The sequence below is a fragment of the Euphorbia lathyris genome, chromosome 8 (assembly GCF_963576675.1).
Source record: "Euphorbia lathyris chromosome 8, ddEupLath1.1, whole genome shotgun sequence".
NCBI classification, from domain to species: Eukaryota; Viridiplantae; Streptophyta; class Magnoliopsida; order Malpighiales; family Euphorbiaceae; genus Euphorbia; species Euphorbia lathyris.
The window spans coordinates 22,126,414-22,146,838 of record NC_088917.1 but is presented as its reverse complement, the minus strand read 5'-3'; the positions used below and the strand labels follow the sequence as shown (position 1 = coordinate 22,146,838).

General features: G+C 41.8%; 1 protein-coding gene across 1 annotated transcript; it reads right to left on the bottom strand.

Moving 5' to 3' along the window:
• Positions 1 to 2,092: 2,092 nt before the first annotated feature.
• On the bottom strand, positions 2,093 to 4,438 carry LOC136203335 (aldehyde oxidase GLOX1-like). Its single transcript, XM_065994457.1, has 3 exons — positions 3,741 to 4,438; positions 3,509 to 3,669; positions 2,093 to 3,429 (listed from the first exon to the last, which is right to left on the bottom strand). The coding sequence occupies exons 1-3, from the start codon at positions 4,326 to 4,328 to the stop codon at positions 2,262 to 2,264; spliced, it is 1,917 nt and encodes a 638-aa protein (XP_065850529.1). The 5' UTR covers positions 4,329 to 4,438; the 3' UTR covers positions 2,093 to 2,261.
• Positions 4,439 to 20,425: the final 15,987 nt, after the last annotated feature.

Genomic DNA, 20,425 nt, shown 5'->3' with positions numbered 1-20,425 from the left:
AAGACGCAAGATCAGATTGCAGATATTTTCACGAAGCCGTTGAAGTACAATACGTTCAGCCATTTGAGAGCTCAACTGGGAGTCACGGAAAATTAAGTTTAAGAGGGCATGTTAAAATATTAAACTTAATTCTAAATAAAGAATTAAATAAAAAAAATAATGGCAAGTTCACGTGAAGATAAGATAAGGAAGAAGTCTTCCTTCAAAATGCATAGTCAAATGCATTTAATTAGTTGAAAAAATTATGTATGGTAGGTATAGGGTGTTTAAATTGACAAATATGTTTATGAATTCATATATATATATAAGTGTATTCCTTAGTTATGTTGAGTTGTATAAAAAAAGAAAATATTTAAGTGATAAGGTGTTTCAATCTTTAAATTATTGGTGGTTCAAATTATAATTTTAACTCTTCTAGTTTCAACAATTCTACCATTACAATATATTTAGTTCTCATTTTTTTAAAGAAAAAAATCACAAGGATGAATTCCAAAATAATTTTTCCTCATTTGCCCAATAAAATAAATGGAAATTACAATCAAATTATACTATAAAAATTAATTCTTAAAATATCATTATTTTTTATATATTATAAATATAGTATATTTTTATACCTAATTTATAAATTGTAGGCATCAATTTACAAATCTTAAATCCTAAAAAATATACTCTAGACCCTTAATCATTCAAATATATTAAAATTAATTTGACATAATTTAAATTATTACTTGAAATAACTGTAAGATAAATTTTGAAAATTAAATTTGTCTATAAATTACCCTAAAACAAACAATAGTTAAATCATATTACAAATACTAATTTAGCTAGTTAACATGATTCAAATTTTTACTTCTTGTAATTGTAGATAATATTTTAAAACTGAATTTTTTATGTAAATTTTCCAAAATAATACGTTACTAATTAAAAAAGAAATTACATTAAAAATCAGATTTCAACTTTTATTTATCTTTATGAAAAATATATTTATATATTTTATCATCATATATGATTTTAAATATTAATATATCAAAATATCATAACTTTATTTTTATTTTTATCAAATTTTCAGTTATTTATTTATAAAAAGACTAATTTTTTAAAAAACCCCACAAATGTGACTAAATAAATTTATTTGACATTATGAAATACTTGTAAATTATTCTCCAACTATAACTATTATGTAATTTACCCTTAATAAAAAGGGCTTTCTACATGAATATCACAATTAGTTACAAAATTACAATTACATCATATCACTAAAATTAATTCTTAATATGTCACTTATAATAAATAAAGTATGATTTTATACTCTAATTTATAAGTTATAGACCCGAATTCATAAATTCTAAACCCTACAAAATATATTTAGATTCTTAATTTATAAACTCTAGTCTTTAAAATATATTGAAAGTAATAATTTTATTAGTTTGATATAAGTAATAATTCTTACTTGATATAATTATAGAGAAGTTTTTAAAAGTGAATTTCTATGTAAATTTCCCTAATAAAAAGAAACTGAGCCCAACGAATTAGCCGAATAAGCCCCAGAGAATATTTACAAGCAAGAATAACAAAATGATAGCAAACAAAATAAAATTACAAAGCTAGTTGTCTTACAAATCTTAAATTACAATAGTAACATATTAGATATATTTATAAAAAAATAAAATTAATAAAATAATTTGGTCTAATCTTATGATTTGGCAACTCTTTTTATTTTTTTTTGAAACAAACGATCAAATATATTACGGAGGCAACTCATTTCATTTTTCATTTAGTTGAATACCTGGATTAGATTTTTTAAGTTATAATCTCAATCATTGACTTTATATAATAGTTAAAAATTCACTATTAACTTTTATGTTTAGATATTATTTTATTAAACAGTTAAATTTTAATTTTTTTTATAATTAATATTAGAAATATATCCATTCATTTTATTATATAAGTTATTATACGGTTTTTCAACAAATTAAAAAATACAATTAATATAAAATCAAATTAATAAATTAAAAATGGTTTGCTTGAAAAAAAAACTCTAATCTAATAGTTGAGGAATAAATATTGAAATGTAAAAAAAAAACAGCATGAATACAATAAAAATCAATACAAAATTACAATAATTGAACCGAAAAATCAAAATTGGAAAATTAAAATGACATATTATGAAAAAAAATTCACTTGTGAAAAAATATTTCACTTATTAAAATAACAGTGGAAAGGAGGGAGTTTTTAAATTCAAATCCAACTCTATCCAAGCTTCAGACGATCTGGACCCATTTTGAGATGCTGGGAACTCCTTGATAAACAACAAACAGCAGATAATAACCAGCTGGAGCAATGGTGGTAGACGGAGGTGCCTTGAAGGAAATTGTATGAATTCCAGTGGCAGGGTTCGCCTTAACTTCTGATAATCCCAAATCGAGAAGTCTTTGATTCATGTTAACTCCATGAGTAGTAAAAGCAGGTGCGTACATTGTAACTTTCAGATCTGTTTGAACCATTTTTGGATCCTTCAATTCGATTGTGATTTCCTCCGCTCCTCCATAGGTGAATTTCTCGTTCACTTTTGAAATGACTGGTCTCTTATTAGCGATGGCTTTGTTTAAGTAGGGTGGTGAGAATTTCTCGATTCTGAGCTCGGTTGGGTACATTGCGTCGTAAATGTAACCGTTGTTTGTGTTGCTTCCTCCGACCAGGATTTTACCGTCAGGTAATACGACAGAGACTGAATGATACATTCTAGCGATGGTTGTGGGAGCTAATTCGGTAAATCTGGATCCTTTTGGAGCCCTAGGGTTATAGAGGACAGGTGTGAAATTAGGTTCCCTAGCGAAACCCCAACCGGAGGCGCCTCTTTTCGCACCATTAAGCAAGAGAATCTCACCAGTGGGGAGGATCATTGCGTCTCCCATAATTCTCGGCGATGGCATGAGTTCTCTCTTCCAGACAGGTTTAGCATCGGTGATTCTGATTCTGGCGCAATCTTGAAGAGCGGTGTAGAAGATCTGATGATCAGCTTTGGAGTAGGAATCTTTGTGTGCTGAACCCCCGCAAACTAAGATTTCGGTTGGGATAATTTCTTTATCGACCGCGTGGAGTTTGATTGGGAGAAGAGCAGAGCAACCAGAGGCGGGATAACTGCGGTGGCCGCCGGTGAGTTCTGGTAGTTCTTTGACGATCGTGTTGGTGTTTGGATTGAGCAGGACGGAGCGAGAGTTGGCGAAGATGAAAACATTGCCGTCAGTGGTGAGGTAGACGAATGGATATAAATTGTTTTCCTCGGGATCGCTTGTCTGTCGGAGGAACTCGAAGAAGAAAGGTTTTGGATTGGATTTTCCTTCTGCCGGAATGTACTCGTAGCTGAAGGCGTCACGGCCACCGACGACAATCATTCTACCGTCTGGCAATGTTGCTTGTGTTGAGTACCTGAATTCAATTACAAAATTAGAATCTCTAAAATTGAATTAGGGTTGTGAATTAGAATCCTAATCCAATCAAAATATACCATCTCCGATCAGCAAGAGCTGTTGGGTATTCCCTCCAGGCTGAACCAGGCTTCCTGTTCAGATATCTAACAGTATTGGCACCACCTTGAAATCCACCGGTACTTATTAGATTTCCTTCCACGTCAAGACCTCCGGAAGAACACCATGTATCGGTGTCAAGCTGCAATAAATAAACACCGTGAAGCGAGTATCATCGATTAATTAATCAGATGGACAGAAATAAATAATTACCTCGAGAGGGGTAAGTTTAGAGGTTTGAACGTCGTACAAAACAGAATGGCACCAGCAATCTTTTTCACCGGTAGCTTTATTAAGCACACGGCATTGACCATTGGCCAATGGAAGCTTGGAAATCTTCCAAATGGTAGCATCGTACATTAAAACCTGATCAACAATAGGAATCAACATAGCGTGCATAGCAGAAACCCCTGAATTATCAGAAGCAAGTTCCCATTCTCCTTTATATCCAAGCTCAGCCGGCGTACGAGCACGCGGAGTATTAGGAGCTGCGGCACCATCGGCCTCAACAGCAGATTGCTGAAATAAGCTTCCATTTTCATTTCCAATTTCGTCCCCGGCGGCTCCGTCGCCGCCACCCGCTTCAGGAGGCGATTCGAGATCTTTATCCATCGGAGTACCAAAATCATCAGGTAATTTCGTGGTAAAATTATTTGGATTTCCAAATACATCTCCAACTAATTCATGAGGACCAAGACTTTTTACCAGATCCAAATTTGGTTGCGGTTCATGAGCATAGCTTGAAATAAACAAAGTAAACAAAATAGGAAGAATGTACAAGAACTTCATCAGCACTGCCATTTTTTTTTTCAAATTTTTGACACAACTTTTTTTATTTTTTTGAACTATAGCTAGGAAATGTTGAGCTTCGCCTTGGAGGAAGCCTTATTTTTTTTGTTTTTTGTTTGTTGTTTTTCTCTAAATCCGAGCTATATTTCTAAACTTGATTCATTGTGCTCTTTTATAGATGGAGATTTGGTTTATGAAATTCCTAAAATTGGAACTCCTTTCCTGATTTAGAGATGAACCACAAGATATTTTTGACTTTGTGCTATTCATTAGGATGGACATTTTCTTTTTTAAGAAAATAATTGTTGGAAAATATTTCAAGTTAATTATAAATATTTTGTTGTAACAAAAAATATGATTCATGGATATTAATTTAACATAAATTTAGAAAATTTGTTTTTTTCTTTTTTAAGTATTTACAATGAATGATATATGTAAGTTGGTGTTGAGTTATTATTTTTGTATTTCTATACATATATGATCGTGTGACATGTAAATAATATTATACCCAAATTATATCCGTAATAAAATATATTTTTCTTTTATTCTAGAATATTTCCAATGATAATAATTAATTAGGGAATGTGGAACAGTGATCTGGATCCTCGTCGGGAAGGTCTGGCTTCTTCGGTGGTCGTCTCTGCGCGGGGAACGGTCCCTGCGGATGCTCCGACGATCAAGACAGTTAGTAGTTCGAGAGTGAATTCTAATCAAATGAGAGTGAGGTAGAGAATAGTTACCCGATCCCTTTTACTTCATTCATTGGTATATTTATAGTGAATTGTCTTGGGCCTATGGACCTTCTGTTACACTAGCCATTTCGTTGGTGGGGCTCCGTTGGGCCTAAGTGATATTCCGAATCAGGTAGTCCCCCTCCCCCCCCCCCCCCCCCCCCCGGCTAGATTTGCCGAGTATTGCATGCGAGGAGATAAGAATTTCGGCGAATCATGGTCTTCTCAAGGAGTGGTTGACAGCTGTATGAAAGGTGCCCGATTTCCTCATATAGACCCTTTAGATCGCTGCATGCGCTTTTGGGTTTTAGCGCGCAATTGATTGCCCCTTCATTAAATGCTCCTACATGCGCCGTAAAAAGACATTGAATGTCGTGCGTTGCCGGCGCCTCCATTTTTTGTTTGATATAAAATGCAGGGGGAGGCTCCATTTCTATCTTATTTCCTCAAATTTTCTTCTCATTGTGTGATTTGACCATCTCCTTTTCCATTTGGAGCCGCTGTTTTCTGTCGATCTTTCCGTCGGTGTTCTGTCGTTTGCTCGCGCTTGCTGGGCACCAGGCATATTGATTGACGGCGTTCTGGTGAAGATTCTCTACGACACTTGGCGTAACCTTTGCGAGGTCAGTCGTACCTCTTATTTCTCCTGTCTTTAGTTCTTTTGTTTAGTTTTTTTCTGGGGAGGGGGAGTATGTCAGAGAGTTCTTCACGGGGAGCCCTAAGAAGACTTCCGCTAATGACACCAGGTGATTTTACGCTTCGCGACGCTTCACGAACGCGGATCGTAAAACGAAAAGGGCGGGCGAAGATGGGAGAGGATAATGTTGCTGCTGCGAGAAAGAAAAAGAAAATCGCAGACCGTGCGTCGCCTAGTGTCGAGCGGCCGGTAGGAGGAGTTGCTGCCGGCATTCTTGAGGTAGCGGTTGTAGTACCGGAGGGTTTGATTACCGAAGAGCGTCCTCTGGCCTCGATTTACGAGAAAATGCGCCAGAGGGTATGGATGCGTTCAGTGGGGGTCACTAGTGTTGATGGTAGGCGGTTTGAGGGAGCAGAGCGGCCAAAAAGACCAGAATCTTTTTCGATGGACGACGCGCACAGTATCATTGTCTCCGCGGATTTAGCTGCTATCTCCGCGGTGTATCGACTTGGGAAGTCATATGAGCTAGTTGCGCTTGGAGAAGAAATTCGTGCTCATCATGCGGGTGGTGCGAACGAGCTCGTGGTTTACGAGGAGCAGTTGGAATCGGGGATGCGGTTTCCCCTGCTTCCCTTTTTTGTGGAGGTTCTAAAGGAGTATGACCTGTGCCCTGGTCAGATCCATCCGAATGGATGGAGGATGATGGTGGCATTCTACTCGTTATATCGATCAGCTGGATACCGGGCAACTGGGTTGGTATTCCGTGAGTTCTTTCTGCCAAACAAGGGACCTCGATCGCAACATGTGACCTTCTCGCATCAAAAGTTCAAGGTGATTGGCGGGTTGAAGGACAAGGTTCATGAATATAGGCATCGTTACTTTTTGGTGCGAAAGCTGGACGGCGACTTCCCTTTTCGAGTAGTGTGGAACGAGGAGCCCATGGATTCCAGTCGTTGGCTGAAACCGCGAGAAAAGTTTCCTTTTGAGGAGCAGCTCGTGAGACATTTAAAGGGGCTTCCGACAAATAAAGATCGCAAGCAAGATGTGGATGAGCTTGTGTGTCACTTCCTGGCCGCCGGGTACTATATCTGGAATCAATGGCGAATGGCTCAGCTATCCGGCTGGACGGCAGTGGACTTTGAGAAGTGGAAACGTGGGTACAACTTTAAAGCCGGAGAGTTGGTGGAACTAGAGGCGATCTCCGTGAATGTCGTTGTTGTAGGTGACGGGCCGGGGTTGTAGTTTTCGTTTATTTCATCCCGTGTGTTGTTGTGACTATATATTTTATGTGTGGTTTAAATTTCCCTCTCTTTCTTGCTTTGTAGGTCCAGGAGATCCCCGTGTTAGCATGGATTTCGATCCGAATGAGTTCGGTGTCGGCCTTGACACTGTGGAGGAAGCATTTGCTGTTGCCTTCGGATCCCTGGCGTCGTTTTCTTCGCTTGAAGATGCGAACCAAGTGGTTCAGAGCATGGGGGGCATGCTTGCGACGCGTGAGGACATTGATGCTACTGGTGACATACCGCAAGGGATGCCCATGGTAGAGAAAGAGGCGAAGGAAACTGCAGAGGTGATGGCTGTCGAAGAGGAAAAGGTCGAGAATTAGATTCAGGGGCCCCTTACCCGAAAACGAAAGAAAGATAAGGGTAAGGCCGTTGCTGGGATGGAAGGCGAAAAGATACGTGCTGGTGATGATACTGTTGGGGCAAACGATGGCTCTAAACGAGCGTGTACTGACGGCGGGTCCGAGCTTGGAGCAGGGATGATGGACCGGGTAGGCGATCACCCGGAGATGATGAAAAGAATGGATGTCAAGATTGCTAAGTTCCAGGAATACGTTATGGGCTTGTCGGTTCACTCCGATATGACGACGTCTGACCTTGCACGAGCGATGGCTCGCGTCGCTAAGGTACCCGGAGAAGTTGCCCGAATGGACGGTGTGACCAAGATGAATCTTGGTGTGGAGACTCTATCGACGCTTGGGGTGGTAAGTTCTCTTGACCTTCTCGCTTAGGTTTGTTTCTAACAACTGTGTCCTGAGTTGTGCAACTTTTATGCAGGCCATTCAAAATGCTAACACTGTCTTCGACATGTGTGTGAATGATGAGAATCTATTTCGTGATATGGAGCAAGGTCTACGGAATGTGGTGAAAGAGCTGGAGTTTGCGACTGGAAAGCTAGCTACCGCTGGGGAGTTGTTGGAACACCGTGAGGGCGAGATTACCGTGCTGATCGAGCAGCTGAAAGTGGAGACGGGAGGCCGAGTGGAGCTGGCGAAGAAATTGGAACATGATGCGGAGGAGCTTCGCTCTTACAAAGTTATGCTCAAGTTTGCCACCCTATGGACCCGCCGAGTGAAGGAGAAGTTCGATGAGAGAGCCAAGCAAGCCGACGCGCTGTCCGATGAGAACGAGAGACTTAAACGAGAGCTAGAGGTGGCTCGAAAAGAGGCTAGCGAGTTGTATGCCCTTGCGGGTCAGTGTGAGGAGAAGCTGATCAAAATGGATCGAATGATGCTCATTGCTGCTGCTCACTCTACCGGGTATGAGGTTCCTCAGGAGGTCATATTCTCTCCGAATGTGTACGATAAGGCGGCCTAGGCAAAAGCCGTAGAGTTCTGTGGTTGTTTCAAGAAGAAATAACTGTAACTGAAGATATCATGTGTTTTTGTTTTCAGATTTCAAAAATGTAATAATTTGCCTGTACGGTTGGTATCTTTTGGGATCTTTTGGCGGTTTATTTTGATCATCATTTTGCACTTTGATTTGATTTGAGCCTTCATGATGTGTTTGTCATGTCTTGTCTATTCTTGCTATAAATAGGAGTCAGTTTTTGTTTGTGTTTCTCGTCATATGGCGTTCTTGCTTCGAGTGCTCGTATTCTTAGTCGTTTGTTGATAGCGCGACGCCTAGTGGTAGAGCTTTTCTTACGACGATTTAAATGTGTATTGCGGTGAATGTGCTATGTCTATGGATATGGTCTTTATAAATTGCTCTTGACTCTACTTAGACGCTACGACTACTTTGGGGCAAGTGTACCCCGTCGTATCAAGTAATAATCCGGTTAAGACCGGGTATCGAATCCACGGGATTTATCATTACAAGTATTAGACGACTCGGTTTCGTATGTTATTTAAGCGGTGATTACTTTGGGGTAAAGTAAGACACAACCACACACTATTCCTAACTATTGGCATCACAGTTTCGTGTAGCTAAAACTCTATGAAGCGGGGTGTGTATGATAAGTTATAACTACGATAAATAACGACTCTAAATGTATACGGATAATGGTTTACTCTTGCAAAGACGACCAAGTGTAGTACTTAGACTACGTGATTCCTAGTCAAGGCGTGTCTAATGCGGGGGAACTAGAAATTAGGGCCCGTAAGTTCCGTGGCTTGTCAATTCCTACGGTTTCCGATTTGTCACTTCTGGTAAGGCAACACCTATATAATTCCCTAAAGATAGCCCGGATGGTGGCGGTAATCGCGTGCTCCTACACAATAATCAATTATCAATATCAAAACAAGCAATAAACATTAACACGTAAAGGGAAATAGAGATTATAAACCATAAATTCTAAATATGGAAAGTGTTTAGATGAAATACAACCAAGCCTAGTACATAGGAAGAGTACAAGCTAATTAGCAAGTAAAAAGGGAGAATCCGCCCTTGGAACTAGCTAACCGGACTCAAAGCCGTCTCCTAGGTCGTGGAGGTGGAACTCTCGAGCTTGGTGACGAATGATGGAGCGAAACTTCGATGGAACGCCGGAACAACCGAACAAGCTCTCGAAGGGGAGAGTTTAACTACAAAATCTGAATCTAAATTACAAGGAAAGAAAAGAGTATAGTATAGCTCTCTAGTATGTAATTGGTGTCAAATGAAGTTCAAGAGCTATCTATTTATAGACATCAAGCAAGGGCAAGTTCGTAATTTCACAAAGCACAAGCATGGAGCAACATTATTTGGTGCAGAAATCCCATGATACGCCCCGCGTAAAGTGGTTTACGCCCCGCGTAAGTGCCTATTCCGTCAGAAATCTCCTGCATGTGGACCAATTTCGTGTCTAATTGTCTCAAACACGCCCTGCGTAGCTGAAGTACGCCCCGCGTGTTTGAGTCTCTGAAGTTTTATTGCTTGAATTGGAGCTTTTACGCCGTGCGTAGCTGAAGTACTCCCCGCGTAAATGAGTCTCTGATCTTTTTACATTGAAGAACTGCCTTTTACGCCCCACGTATATAGTGATACGCCCCGCGTATGGAGAGTTGACTCCGGGAGACAATGCAGTCTGACTTTCAGGATTAGGCCAATTATTACCGACATGTGTCATACGCCCCGCGTAAAATGGCATACGCCCCGCGTTTGCTGAGTCAGTTCCACATGGCGTCTGTGGATAAGGCAATCATTACCGACACCATGTTTCACGCCCCGCGTAGAGGCTTATACGCCCCGCGTATGGAGTGGATTTTTGCTCCTTTCCCGTACCTGAAATACAAAACTTGAGAGCCGAGTTAGCTTGACGTTTTTATTTCCTAAATTAATAAAAAACGAGGAAAATAAACTGAAAGTACGAGATTTATTTTTATTTCTTTATTTTATCAAAAACACTTTATTTTTGTAATTAAACTTATTTATTTTATCCAAAATCATCCCGTAAATCACGCTAAAAGATAGGGGTAAAATACCCCTATCAAACCTCCTCGGACTTTAAAGTTTTACTTGTCCTCAAGTAAAAGAAATCGAAAGACAAGGGATTGAGAAAATTAAGAAACAAACTGAAGGTTGGTTTTGCCAAGTGCGTAATTTCAAAGTTATGGTTTTGTGCCTAATAGGAGAAATCGCTAGTTCTTAGCTTTTAGGCTTCTATGAAGAATTGATCTGTGAAGATCAAATGGAGTGGAGCAAAGGTTTCGGTAAGTACCTATGCCAACAATTGAGTACAAAAACTTGTTTGAAACCTCCATGATCAAGATTTAATATGCAATATCGACGGGGGTTGATTATCTTTTGAGAACCCGATAGTACCTCACCAAGGGATTTCGCTCTTACGCTCAATTTTAGGTGGGTCAGTGTTTTATCGCTCTTTTTTGCACTTACTCGAGATCATGTTGAGTTTGCATTTTTATCCGGGTTTTTTCTCTTAAAATATGGTTAGGAAATATTAAAAATGAACCCGGAGGGGGTTGTAATGTGGGTGACTTCTTTAGTGGTTAGTTTAAAGAAACTCGAGTTCAAAAATACCGTTTTGTGATTGCACCGTATTTTTGCTTATTTTGGCCTTGGCGAATTTTACAAGACGTACTTCAAAATTGCTCGGGTGGAGCTTTGAGAATGCCTTATTATTTATTGTATCCTTTGTTTTGATAGAGGCACAAAAATAATATTTTGAGAGCTAATGGTGCTCATTTGCTAAGGCCGTGACTTGTTTTGGGTAATTCGGGTGCAACTTGATTATGTCGGTAATTGAACACGAGGAAAAATGGTTAAATGTTAAAAGGGTATTAACAAAAAAAAGGGTTAATAGGCTCGAGGGGGTTTCCTAATGTTTAATGAAAACGAGAAAAATAAATTAAGAAAAATCAGCCTAAGTGGGTTCGGTTTATCATTTATTGCCTTTTTACCAAAAATAAGTGTACTTAACCCGGTATTGGATGCAAATTCTATGAGTCGAGTGAAGTTAAAGCTCTCGAAAAATTGTGAAAGAATTAGAGTCCTCGTATGAACTCTTTTAGGCTCAAATATACCTCACAAAGATTCGGGTTTAAATTGTGCACTATCGAGTTTTCGCTAAATTCTCAACTATCCCGTTTTTATTGCCTTTTCAAAGTTCATTATGGAGATAACATTTGGGTTGATACTCAATGCCTTAGATTAGTACTAACCTAAGCTTTGCACAAATTCCCTAATTTTGAAACCAAGACTAAAATTTCTTAATCGAGTCATTCCTTTATGTTCAGACACTTTTATTTTGATGACAAATAACGGAACTTTAATTAATTTCCGAAGGAGGGATAGCGTGTCGGAAAAATTTGAAAGAGTCAATAAATTAGTTTAATTTTTTTTATTTATTAAATTTTTTTATTTTTATTTTTGGTAGTGCAAAACAAACGTTAAGTGCGAGGTTGCACGTCCCTCCGCGTTATTTAAAATGACGCCTATTCCAAGGGCATCGCAAAAAGAAACGAAAACAAAAATAAAAATAAAGTGAGAAAAGGAACAGAAAAAGAAAAGACCCTAAGTGGCCAGGGGCCCTACGCGAGGCGTGCTCAGGGGGGCGCTCCGCGTAGGGTATCATTTTTCTTGCGTTTTGAGTCAGAGACTCAGATACGCGGGGTGTAATAGGGAGGGCGCCCCGCGTAAGGTATTGGTTAAATTGTTTTTGGAGTCAGAGACTCAAATACGCGGGGCGCAGGAACTGGGCGCCCCGCGTGGTTGAGTTTCTGAACTTTTTTAAGCATAAAAACGAGGGATAGGCGGGGCGTGCCATGGAGTACGCCCTGCGTGGCTTTATTACAAACAACAAAAATAAACGCAAAAACTCACGAAACATAAACGGAAAGTACTTAATATATTAAAAATAAAAAGATAGTACATGAGACATCAAAACAGCAAAACAAAAGAAGATGGAAACACAAAACAAAATGGAATTATGGTTGAGATGGAGGTGGAGTGCCATGGAGGTTGAAGTATGAGGCGAAGGAGTTGGTGAGGGCATCAAAGCGAGCATCGAGGTGAACCCGATCCTCTCGTTGTTGGGCTTCGATGGAGTCGAAGCGGGTGTTGAGGGTGGCGAATTGAGAGTCATAATAAACCCGGTCCCAGCGTTGGTTATCCTCCAAGATATCCAATCGAGCATAAATGGCATTAAAGTCATGGTTGGGTGGAGGACTGAAATTGAGGCCTAAATCCGAATCCGAATCCGAACCCCCTTCCTCATTGGCATGAGCCGCCCTCGAAGTCTCTCCCGGGCCCGAAGTGGGACGGTTAAGGGACTTAAAAGCATTTTTCTGCACGGGCCTAGGCAAAAGCCTGGGGAGGCGAGCAAGGGTAGCCGTGCCAAGAGCGGAAGTGGCAAAAAGAGTGACTAGATGGCCCAGCCCGATCTTGCCCCGCTTCCGGGTGGAAATGTGGTGGAGTTGGACGACCACAAGATAAGAAAGGTCATAAGCACAGTTGTTGACATAACAATAGAGTGCCAAAAGTTCGTCCTTGTTAACCTTGGTGGATTCCGTCTTCCCCGAAAAGTAGACGGAGATGAAGCGGTGGAGAAGTTGGAGGATTGGATCACGAATGAGAGAGGGGCGGAGGTTGGAGACGTCATAATCCTCGGACCCGATGATGGAGGTCCAAAAATCACGAGCGGAAACCTCCTCGGGCCAATGGGAGATACCGTTTTTCGCTTGTTTGATGAAGTGAGTGCGGAGCCATGGGGTATCAATGGTGAAGGGGTGGTTATGAAGGCGGAAATTGAAGAGGGCAGCACCGGGGACATTGTTAGAGGTGAGGGTGGTGTAACTCCAAAACTAAGGAGGGGTAAATGCGGTGTCTTGCCAGAAAATGATCGTACCAAGAGAGAGCACGGAGGCGCTCTACGAAGGCCTCGCCAAGACCGAAACGGTCAAGGGTATTTCGCTCTATGTACGAAAGTTCCATAAAGTGGGCACCGGACAGTGTTTGGTAGTGCTCGGCCTCCCCCTCGGTTAGGAGATGAAAAGGGGCCCGGTGTAGGCGGGTAAGGGGTGGAGTTCCCTCATGTGGAGGTGATTGTTGGTTTTGTGCGGAACGGGAAGAACGGGCCCATGTGGACCGTGGGGGGCGTATGTCGGCGACTCTTTTTCTTGCCATGGCAATGGTGATAAATGGAGGAGGGTTGAGAGAAGATGGGAGAAAAGTGTGATATAGTTGGGAAAATAGTGATTGAAGAAAAAGGAGAAAGAAGAGGTATATATAGGGGGGAGAGTGGGGAATCTAAGCAAAGCTCGGATTTCTAGAGGGGTACACGGGGCGTGAAGGGGCCACGCCACGCGTATCCCTCCCCCTGTTGTTATTTCATGCAAAATCGGTGAGATACACGCGGCGTAAACAGGGTTACGCCACGCGTATGGGACCTCTTGTCCCTTTTTTATGACAAAAAGGGCGGGGACGCAGGGCGTAAATGGTGTTACGCCCCGCGTAAATGGACGGAATAAGAAGGATGGTAATTTGGATTTATGAGTGTTTAATGATTTTTTTTATTATTTTATGATTTTTATGTTTTATTTATAGGTAATTAAGGTGGTAGTTAATGACAATTTATTATGGAGGGAAGGTGGAAATTTGAATTTGAAAAGATGAGAATTGATTGGGTGGAAGAGGAGGTGGAGTGTGGAAGTGGGAAAGTTGTATAGGGAAGAGGAGTGATGGGAAGTTGGAGAGAGAGAAGGTTGCCATGGGGAGTTGTGATTCACAACTCCCCGAGGATACGCGCGGCGTACCCTGGGGTACGCCCCGCGTGTCCTCCACGTGGCTTTTATTAAAAGAGTTCGTTTTTTTTAAGGAAAGCGTACGCAGGGCGTAAATTTAGGTACGCCGCGCGTGGTATGTCCTTTATTAAGTAAAAAGGGCAGACACACAACTACGCGGGGCGCAATGGGGTGTACGTCCCGCGTATTTTAAGATTTTGGATTAATGTGGGATTTGTTTTTCTTTTGATTTTAAGAAAATAAAAGAAAAAGGAAGAAAACAAAATAAAGTGAAGATGAAGATGAAAATAAAATCATAATAATGCAAAATAAAGAAAAAGAAATAATGTTTATAATACATATAGACAAATGGTTCGAGGGATTCAACCCGATGCTACGTTTTGAGTCGAAGTAGCTCGACTTTCTTATATGGCGACTTATTGCAAGACGTCCGCGTTGGAGCTTGACGGGTCCGAACTCCTATTGTTGATGAGCGTTATCACTTGTCCGGATTCCCGATTCTTACCCCGCGGATTTTGTTCAGTATTCGCCGGGAGGGTTCCTAGTGGCCTTTCTTGTTGTTGACGGTTCAGGTGGGCCACCTGGCGACTAAGATCCCTGCAAAACACTTCGCTGTCGGAAAGATGGGTTAATATGTCCTTCAACAAGGACGTGATCGATTGGTCGTGTACATTGTTGGAAGGTGGAGCGTTTCGATTGCCGGGCGCGGCTTGTGATTGCCCGAGCCCGTTTTCCCGAAATTCTTGCTCAAAGCCGGATGGGGGCCTCAACACGTTATTATTGTTGCCATATGATAAGTTCGGGTGTTGATACTGAGGCCTCCATCCGCTGTTATTATTATTATTATTGTGGTGAGAATAGGAGTTCGGATGGGAATTATACCTTTGGTTACCTCCTATATAACTTACGTTTTCGGCATCGCCGGCGAAGGGGCTACCGATTTGGCAATTAAACGCATCATGGTCTCCACCACAGTGAGTGCACATCATGACCTGTACACTTTTATTGAGGCTTAATTGGGCGATCAACGAGTCAAGCTTCTTGTTCATTTCAGCTATGGAGCTTTTCGGAGCCTCTTTTTTCACAGCGAATGTCTGGTGTCGCGACGGGCCGGCAAGCCGATCCTCTTGCCATTGCACACTTTTCCATGCGAGCTCATGAATGAGCTCGTAGGCCTCACTAGCCGACTTCCGAAATAGGCCCCCACCTGCAGCGGAATCAACAGTCGCACGGTTAGTGGGAGTTAACCCGTGGTAAAAAGTGCTTACCAAGTCGTGCTTTGGGATGTCATGGTGGGGGCAATTTCGGAGCAACTTCCGGAATCTAGCCCAAGCTGCGTGAAGGGCCTCGCATTCCAACTGCCTGAAGGATGTGATATCGGTCCGCAACTTGACTGTTTTGGACGGCGGAAAATAGTAGGAAAGGAACTCCTTTTCGAGCTCTTCCCATGACGTGATGGATCCCGCCTCCAATGAGTGTAGCCATTCCAACGCCTGTCCTGTCAATGAAAAAGGAAACAATTTCAGTCTCACAGCCTCAACGGGAACACCATTTTGCCGAGAGGTATCGGCACACATAAGAAATTTATCCAAATGTTCGTTGGGGTTCTCATGGAGTTCCCCTCCGAATTGACCGCATTGTTGTATCAGTTGGATCATTCCGGTCTTGATCTCGTATGTGTTGGCCGGAATTGTGGGAGCGACAATGCCGTTACGATTTTGGGGACGATGCGGCGCAAGGATCTCCATCATCGAACGCGTATCATTGGCCCCGCGGATGTTGTTCACGTGTGGCCTTGGGTGTCCGTTGGGTTGGTTGACCTCGGCGTTGGGATTTTCCATTCTCTCTTTTCGAATCCTACAAAGAGTACGTTCAATTTCGAGATCAATAGGTACGAGAGAATCACTTTTAGATCGGGTGTGCATAAAGTAGAACAGGTATAAAAGAATTATCAACAAAAAAAAGAATAATGTTAGCAAACATATATATAAACAATTTATACAAAAAGAATGCTTAAACTAACAATGAAACGTTTTTGTCTAATATTATAGGAAATTATAAATCCCCGGCAACGGCGCCAAAAACTTGATAGCGCGACGCCTAGTGGTAGAGCTTTTCTTACGACGATTTAAATGTGTATTGCGGTGAATGTGCTATGTCTATGGATATGGTCTTTATAAATTGCTCTTGACTCTACTTAGACGCTACGACTACTTAGGGGCAAGTGTACCCCGTCGTATCAAGTAATAATCCGGTTAAGACCGGGTATCGAATCCACGGGATTTATAATTACAAGTATTAGACGACTCGGTTTCGTATGTTATTTAAGCGGTGATTACTTTGGGGTAAAGTAAGACACAACTACACACTATTCCTAACTATTGGCATCACAGATTCGTGTAGCTAAAACTCTATGAAGCGGGGTGTGTATGATAAGTTATAACTACGATAAATAACGACTCTAAATGTATACGGATAATGGTTTACTCTTGCAAAGACGACCAAGTGTAGTACTTAGACTACGTGATTCCTAGCCAAGGCGTGTCTAATGCGGGGGAACTAGAAAATAGGGCCCGTAAGTTCCGTGGCTTGTCAATTCCTACGGTTTCCGGTTTGTCACTTCTGGTAAGGCAACACCTATATAATTCCCTAAAAATAGCCCGGATGGCGGCGGTAATCGCGTGCTCCTACACAATAATCAATTATCAATATCAAAACAAGCAATAAACATTAACACGTAAAGGGAAATAGAGATTATAAACCATAAATTATAAATATGGAAAGTGTTTAGATGAAATACAACCAAGCCTAGTACATAGGAAGAGTACAAGCTAATTAGCAAGTAAAAAGGGAGAATCCGCCCTTGGAACTAGCTAACCGGACTCAAAGCCGTCTCCTAGGTCGTGGAGGTGGAACTCTCGAGCTTGGTGACGAATGATGGAGCGGAACTTCGATGGAACGCCGGAACAACCGAACAAGCTCTCGAGGGGGAGAGTTTAACTACAAAATCTGAATCTAAATTACAAGGAAAGAAAAGAGTATAGTATAGCTCTCTAGTATGTAATTGGTGTCAAATGAAGTTCAAGAGCTATCTATTTATAGACATCAAGCAAGGGCAAGTTCGTAATTTCACAAAGCACAAGCATGGAGCAACATTATTTGGTGCAGAAATCCCATGATACGCCCCGCGTAAAGTGGTTTACGCCCCGCGTAAGTGCCTATTCTGTCAGAAATCTCCTACATGTGGACCAATTCCGTGTCTAATTGTCTCAAACACGCCCTGCGTAGCTGAAGTACGCCCCGCGTGTTTGAGTCTCTGAAGTTTTATTGCTTGAATTGGAGCTTTTACGCCGTGCGTAGGTGAAGTACCCCCCGCGTAAATGAGTCTCTGATCTTTTTACGTTGATGAACTGCCTTTTACGCCTCGCGTATATAGTGATACGCCCCGCGTATGGAGAGTTGAATCCGGGAGACAATGCAGTCTGACTTTCAGGATTAGGCCAATTATTGCCGACATGTGTCATACGCCCCGCGTAAAATGGCATACGCCCCGCGTATGCTGAGTCAGTTCCACATGGCGTTTGTGGATAAGGCAATCATTACCGACACCATGTTTCACGCCCCGCGTAGAGGCTTATACGCCCCGCGTATGGAGTGGATTTTTGCTCCTTTCCCGTACCTGAAATACAAAACTTGAGAGCCGAGTTAGCTTGACGTTTTTATTTCCTAAATTAATAAAAAATGAGGAAAATAAACTGAAAGTACGAGATTTATTCTTATTTCTTTATTTTATCAAAAAAACTTTATTTTTGTAATTAAACTTATTTATTTTATCCAAATCATCCCGTAAATCACGCTAAAAGATAGGGGTAAAATACCCCTATCATTTGTTTACTCCTGTTTTCATGTGATGTCGCTTCGGGATGTTGTGGATTCCGCTAAGGTGCTTGAGGTGCATAAGGCCATTTCGGCGATGCCTCATCCTTATGTGTACTGCCCCCGAGGGATGATCATGAGTTGGACAGGAAAGTGCGATATGCTTCCCCTGTGTGGATGAACCAGGGTTTTTCACGGAGAAGCCGAAACAGGGAGAGTGAGAGTTCCGCGCCTTATACTGGATCTGCGACGGATTCGTGCGATGTAGTTGTCAGCGCCTTGTCTTCTACTGAGAAGAAAGTTTGGTCGCAGGACGGGATTGGGTTTCTGAATCCCGACGAGTCGGTGGTGCCCGTGACGAATCCACATCCTGCCTGAGTAAGGAGGCTTCTTACCGACGAGCTTGATAGAGTTATGAATCTTCCTCCTGAGATGGAAGGACGTCGTTCTAGACGCCATGCTTCGTCGAGTCGACCTCATGGGGCGACCTTTGTCGACCCGCTGAAACCTCGTAGTGTGGTTTTTCTTGAATTTTCTAGATAGGGGTTTCTGGGGCCTATCCCAGCTGATCTGGTGCATCGAGTGACACATGTTAGGAAAGCATGTAAGTTGAATGTCATGAGAGTCTAATAAGGATTCAGATGAAAGCTAATAAGCAGGGGTAGAGATAGGGAGGGGCCCGGGGGGCCCCGGGGGGGCCGAGCCCCTCCGACCACCAGAAATAACATGATCACGAGTAGTTTCGGTCTCACTGTCTCCATAAAATTTGAGGCTGTGGTGGTTCCGGCCCTTCTATTTTCAAGAAATAATGATCGGATGTTGAATTAGTACTCCAAAATTGGTCCGTTGGTCTTCTCTAAATCCAAAATTCCATTTTTTTGGTCTGTTAGGCTATCTCTAAATCCAAAATTATAATTTTTTAAGCCTGTTAGGCCCTCCTTAAATCCTAATTTCTAAAGGCAAAATTGGCATAATACCGATGAATGTGTCGACTGGAGGGCAGTGCACCAGGATTTAATGGATGCCGAGGCCATTCCTAATCCTGATAGTGCTAACAAAATGTTGTAAGAGATTGGATTTATCTTGTGTTGAGCGTCTGTGATCCAGTGTTTGTATTAAGGACCTTTAAGCTTCCCAACTTCATGTGGTTTATTATGCCTAATGAAAATTTACAATTTCGGATTTCCTTTGTTAGTACTCCCAACAAAATCGATCCTGTTTGATATTTGATCTCCCATTGCCTCCTCATGGGCACGCAGTTAAAGTGCTCAAAATTTGCACGACGCTGTGTGAGCGAGGATAGGGTTTGACGCCGCCCTTGGTTAGTTTATTGGTTAGGTGCTTCTTTGAGAATCTTAGGAAAACCGTTTTGGGTCAATCCATGCGAGGACCCTATAAAGTAGCTCGCTGGTTAGTTGATCGGTACCAACATGGGGTTGTTGGCACGATTTAAGAGGCGTTTCGTGATGAACGAGAAGCCTGGAGAGTAACGTTTTGAGCTATTCAGTGCGAGGACCGTATAGGGTAGCTCGCTTCTTGTTTAATCGGTAACAACATGGGGTTGTTTGTGCGATTTAACGGGTATTTCAAGATGATCGAGAAGCCTTGAGAATAACGTTTTGAGTTATTCTGTGCGAGGACCGTGTCGGGTAGCTCGCTTCTTGTTTAATTGGTAACAACATGGGGTTGTTTACGCGATTTAATGGGTGTTTCGGGATGACCGAGAAGCCAGGAGAATAACGTATTGAGTTATTCAGTGCGAGGACCGTGTCGGGTAGCTCGCTTCTTGCTTAATCGGTAACAACATGCGGTTGTTTATGCGATTTAGCGGGCGTTTCGAGATGATCGAGAAGCCTGGAGAATAACGTTTTGAGTTATTCTGTGCGAGGACCGTGTCGGGTAGCTCGCTTCTTATTTAATCAGTAACAACATGGGGTTGTTTATGCGATTTAGCGGGCGTTTCGAGATGATCAAGAAGCCTGGAGAATAACATTTTGAGTTATTTTATGCGAGGACCGTGTCGGGTAGCTCGCTTCTTGTTTAATCGATAACAACATGGGGTTGTTCGTAAAAAACAAATTCTTATTCATGATTCACATTACAGGAGCCTATTGATAATACTTCTTCAATGTTTGGATGTTCCAGTTATTGTCATAGACCAAACCGTCTAAAGAGGCGATTTTGTAGGCTCCGCTGTGGAGGACAGTGTTGATCTTGTACGGCCCCTCCCATGATTGTTCGAGCTTGCCGTGAGCTAGCGGGGACTGGGCAGCAGCGGTGTCTCGGAGCACAAGATCTCCGACTTGAAAAGTGCAAGGACGAACCCGCCTATCGTGGTAACGCGCTATACTCTGCTTATGGGCTATTATGTACAATAAAGCATTAAGGCGCTCTTCCTCTA

Bases quoted from the DNA above. Each gene is read 5' to 3' on its own strand.
- LOC136203335 (XM_065994457.1), bottom strand. From the start codon at position 4,328: ATGGCAGTGCTGATGAAGTTCTTGTACATTCTTCCTATTTTGTTTACT. The intron at 3,670-3,740 runs GTAATTATTTAT...TATTTATTGCAG, and splicing joins CTAAACTTACCCCTCTCGAG to CTTGACACCGATACATGGTG. The intron at 3,430-3,508 runs GTATATTTTGAT...AATTGAATTCAG, and splicing joins GCTCTTGCTGATCGGAGATG to GTACTCAACACAAGCAACAT.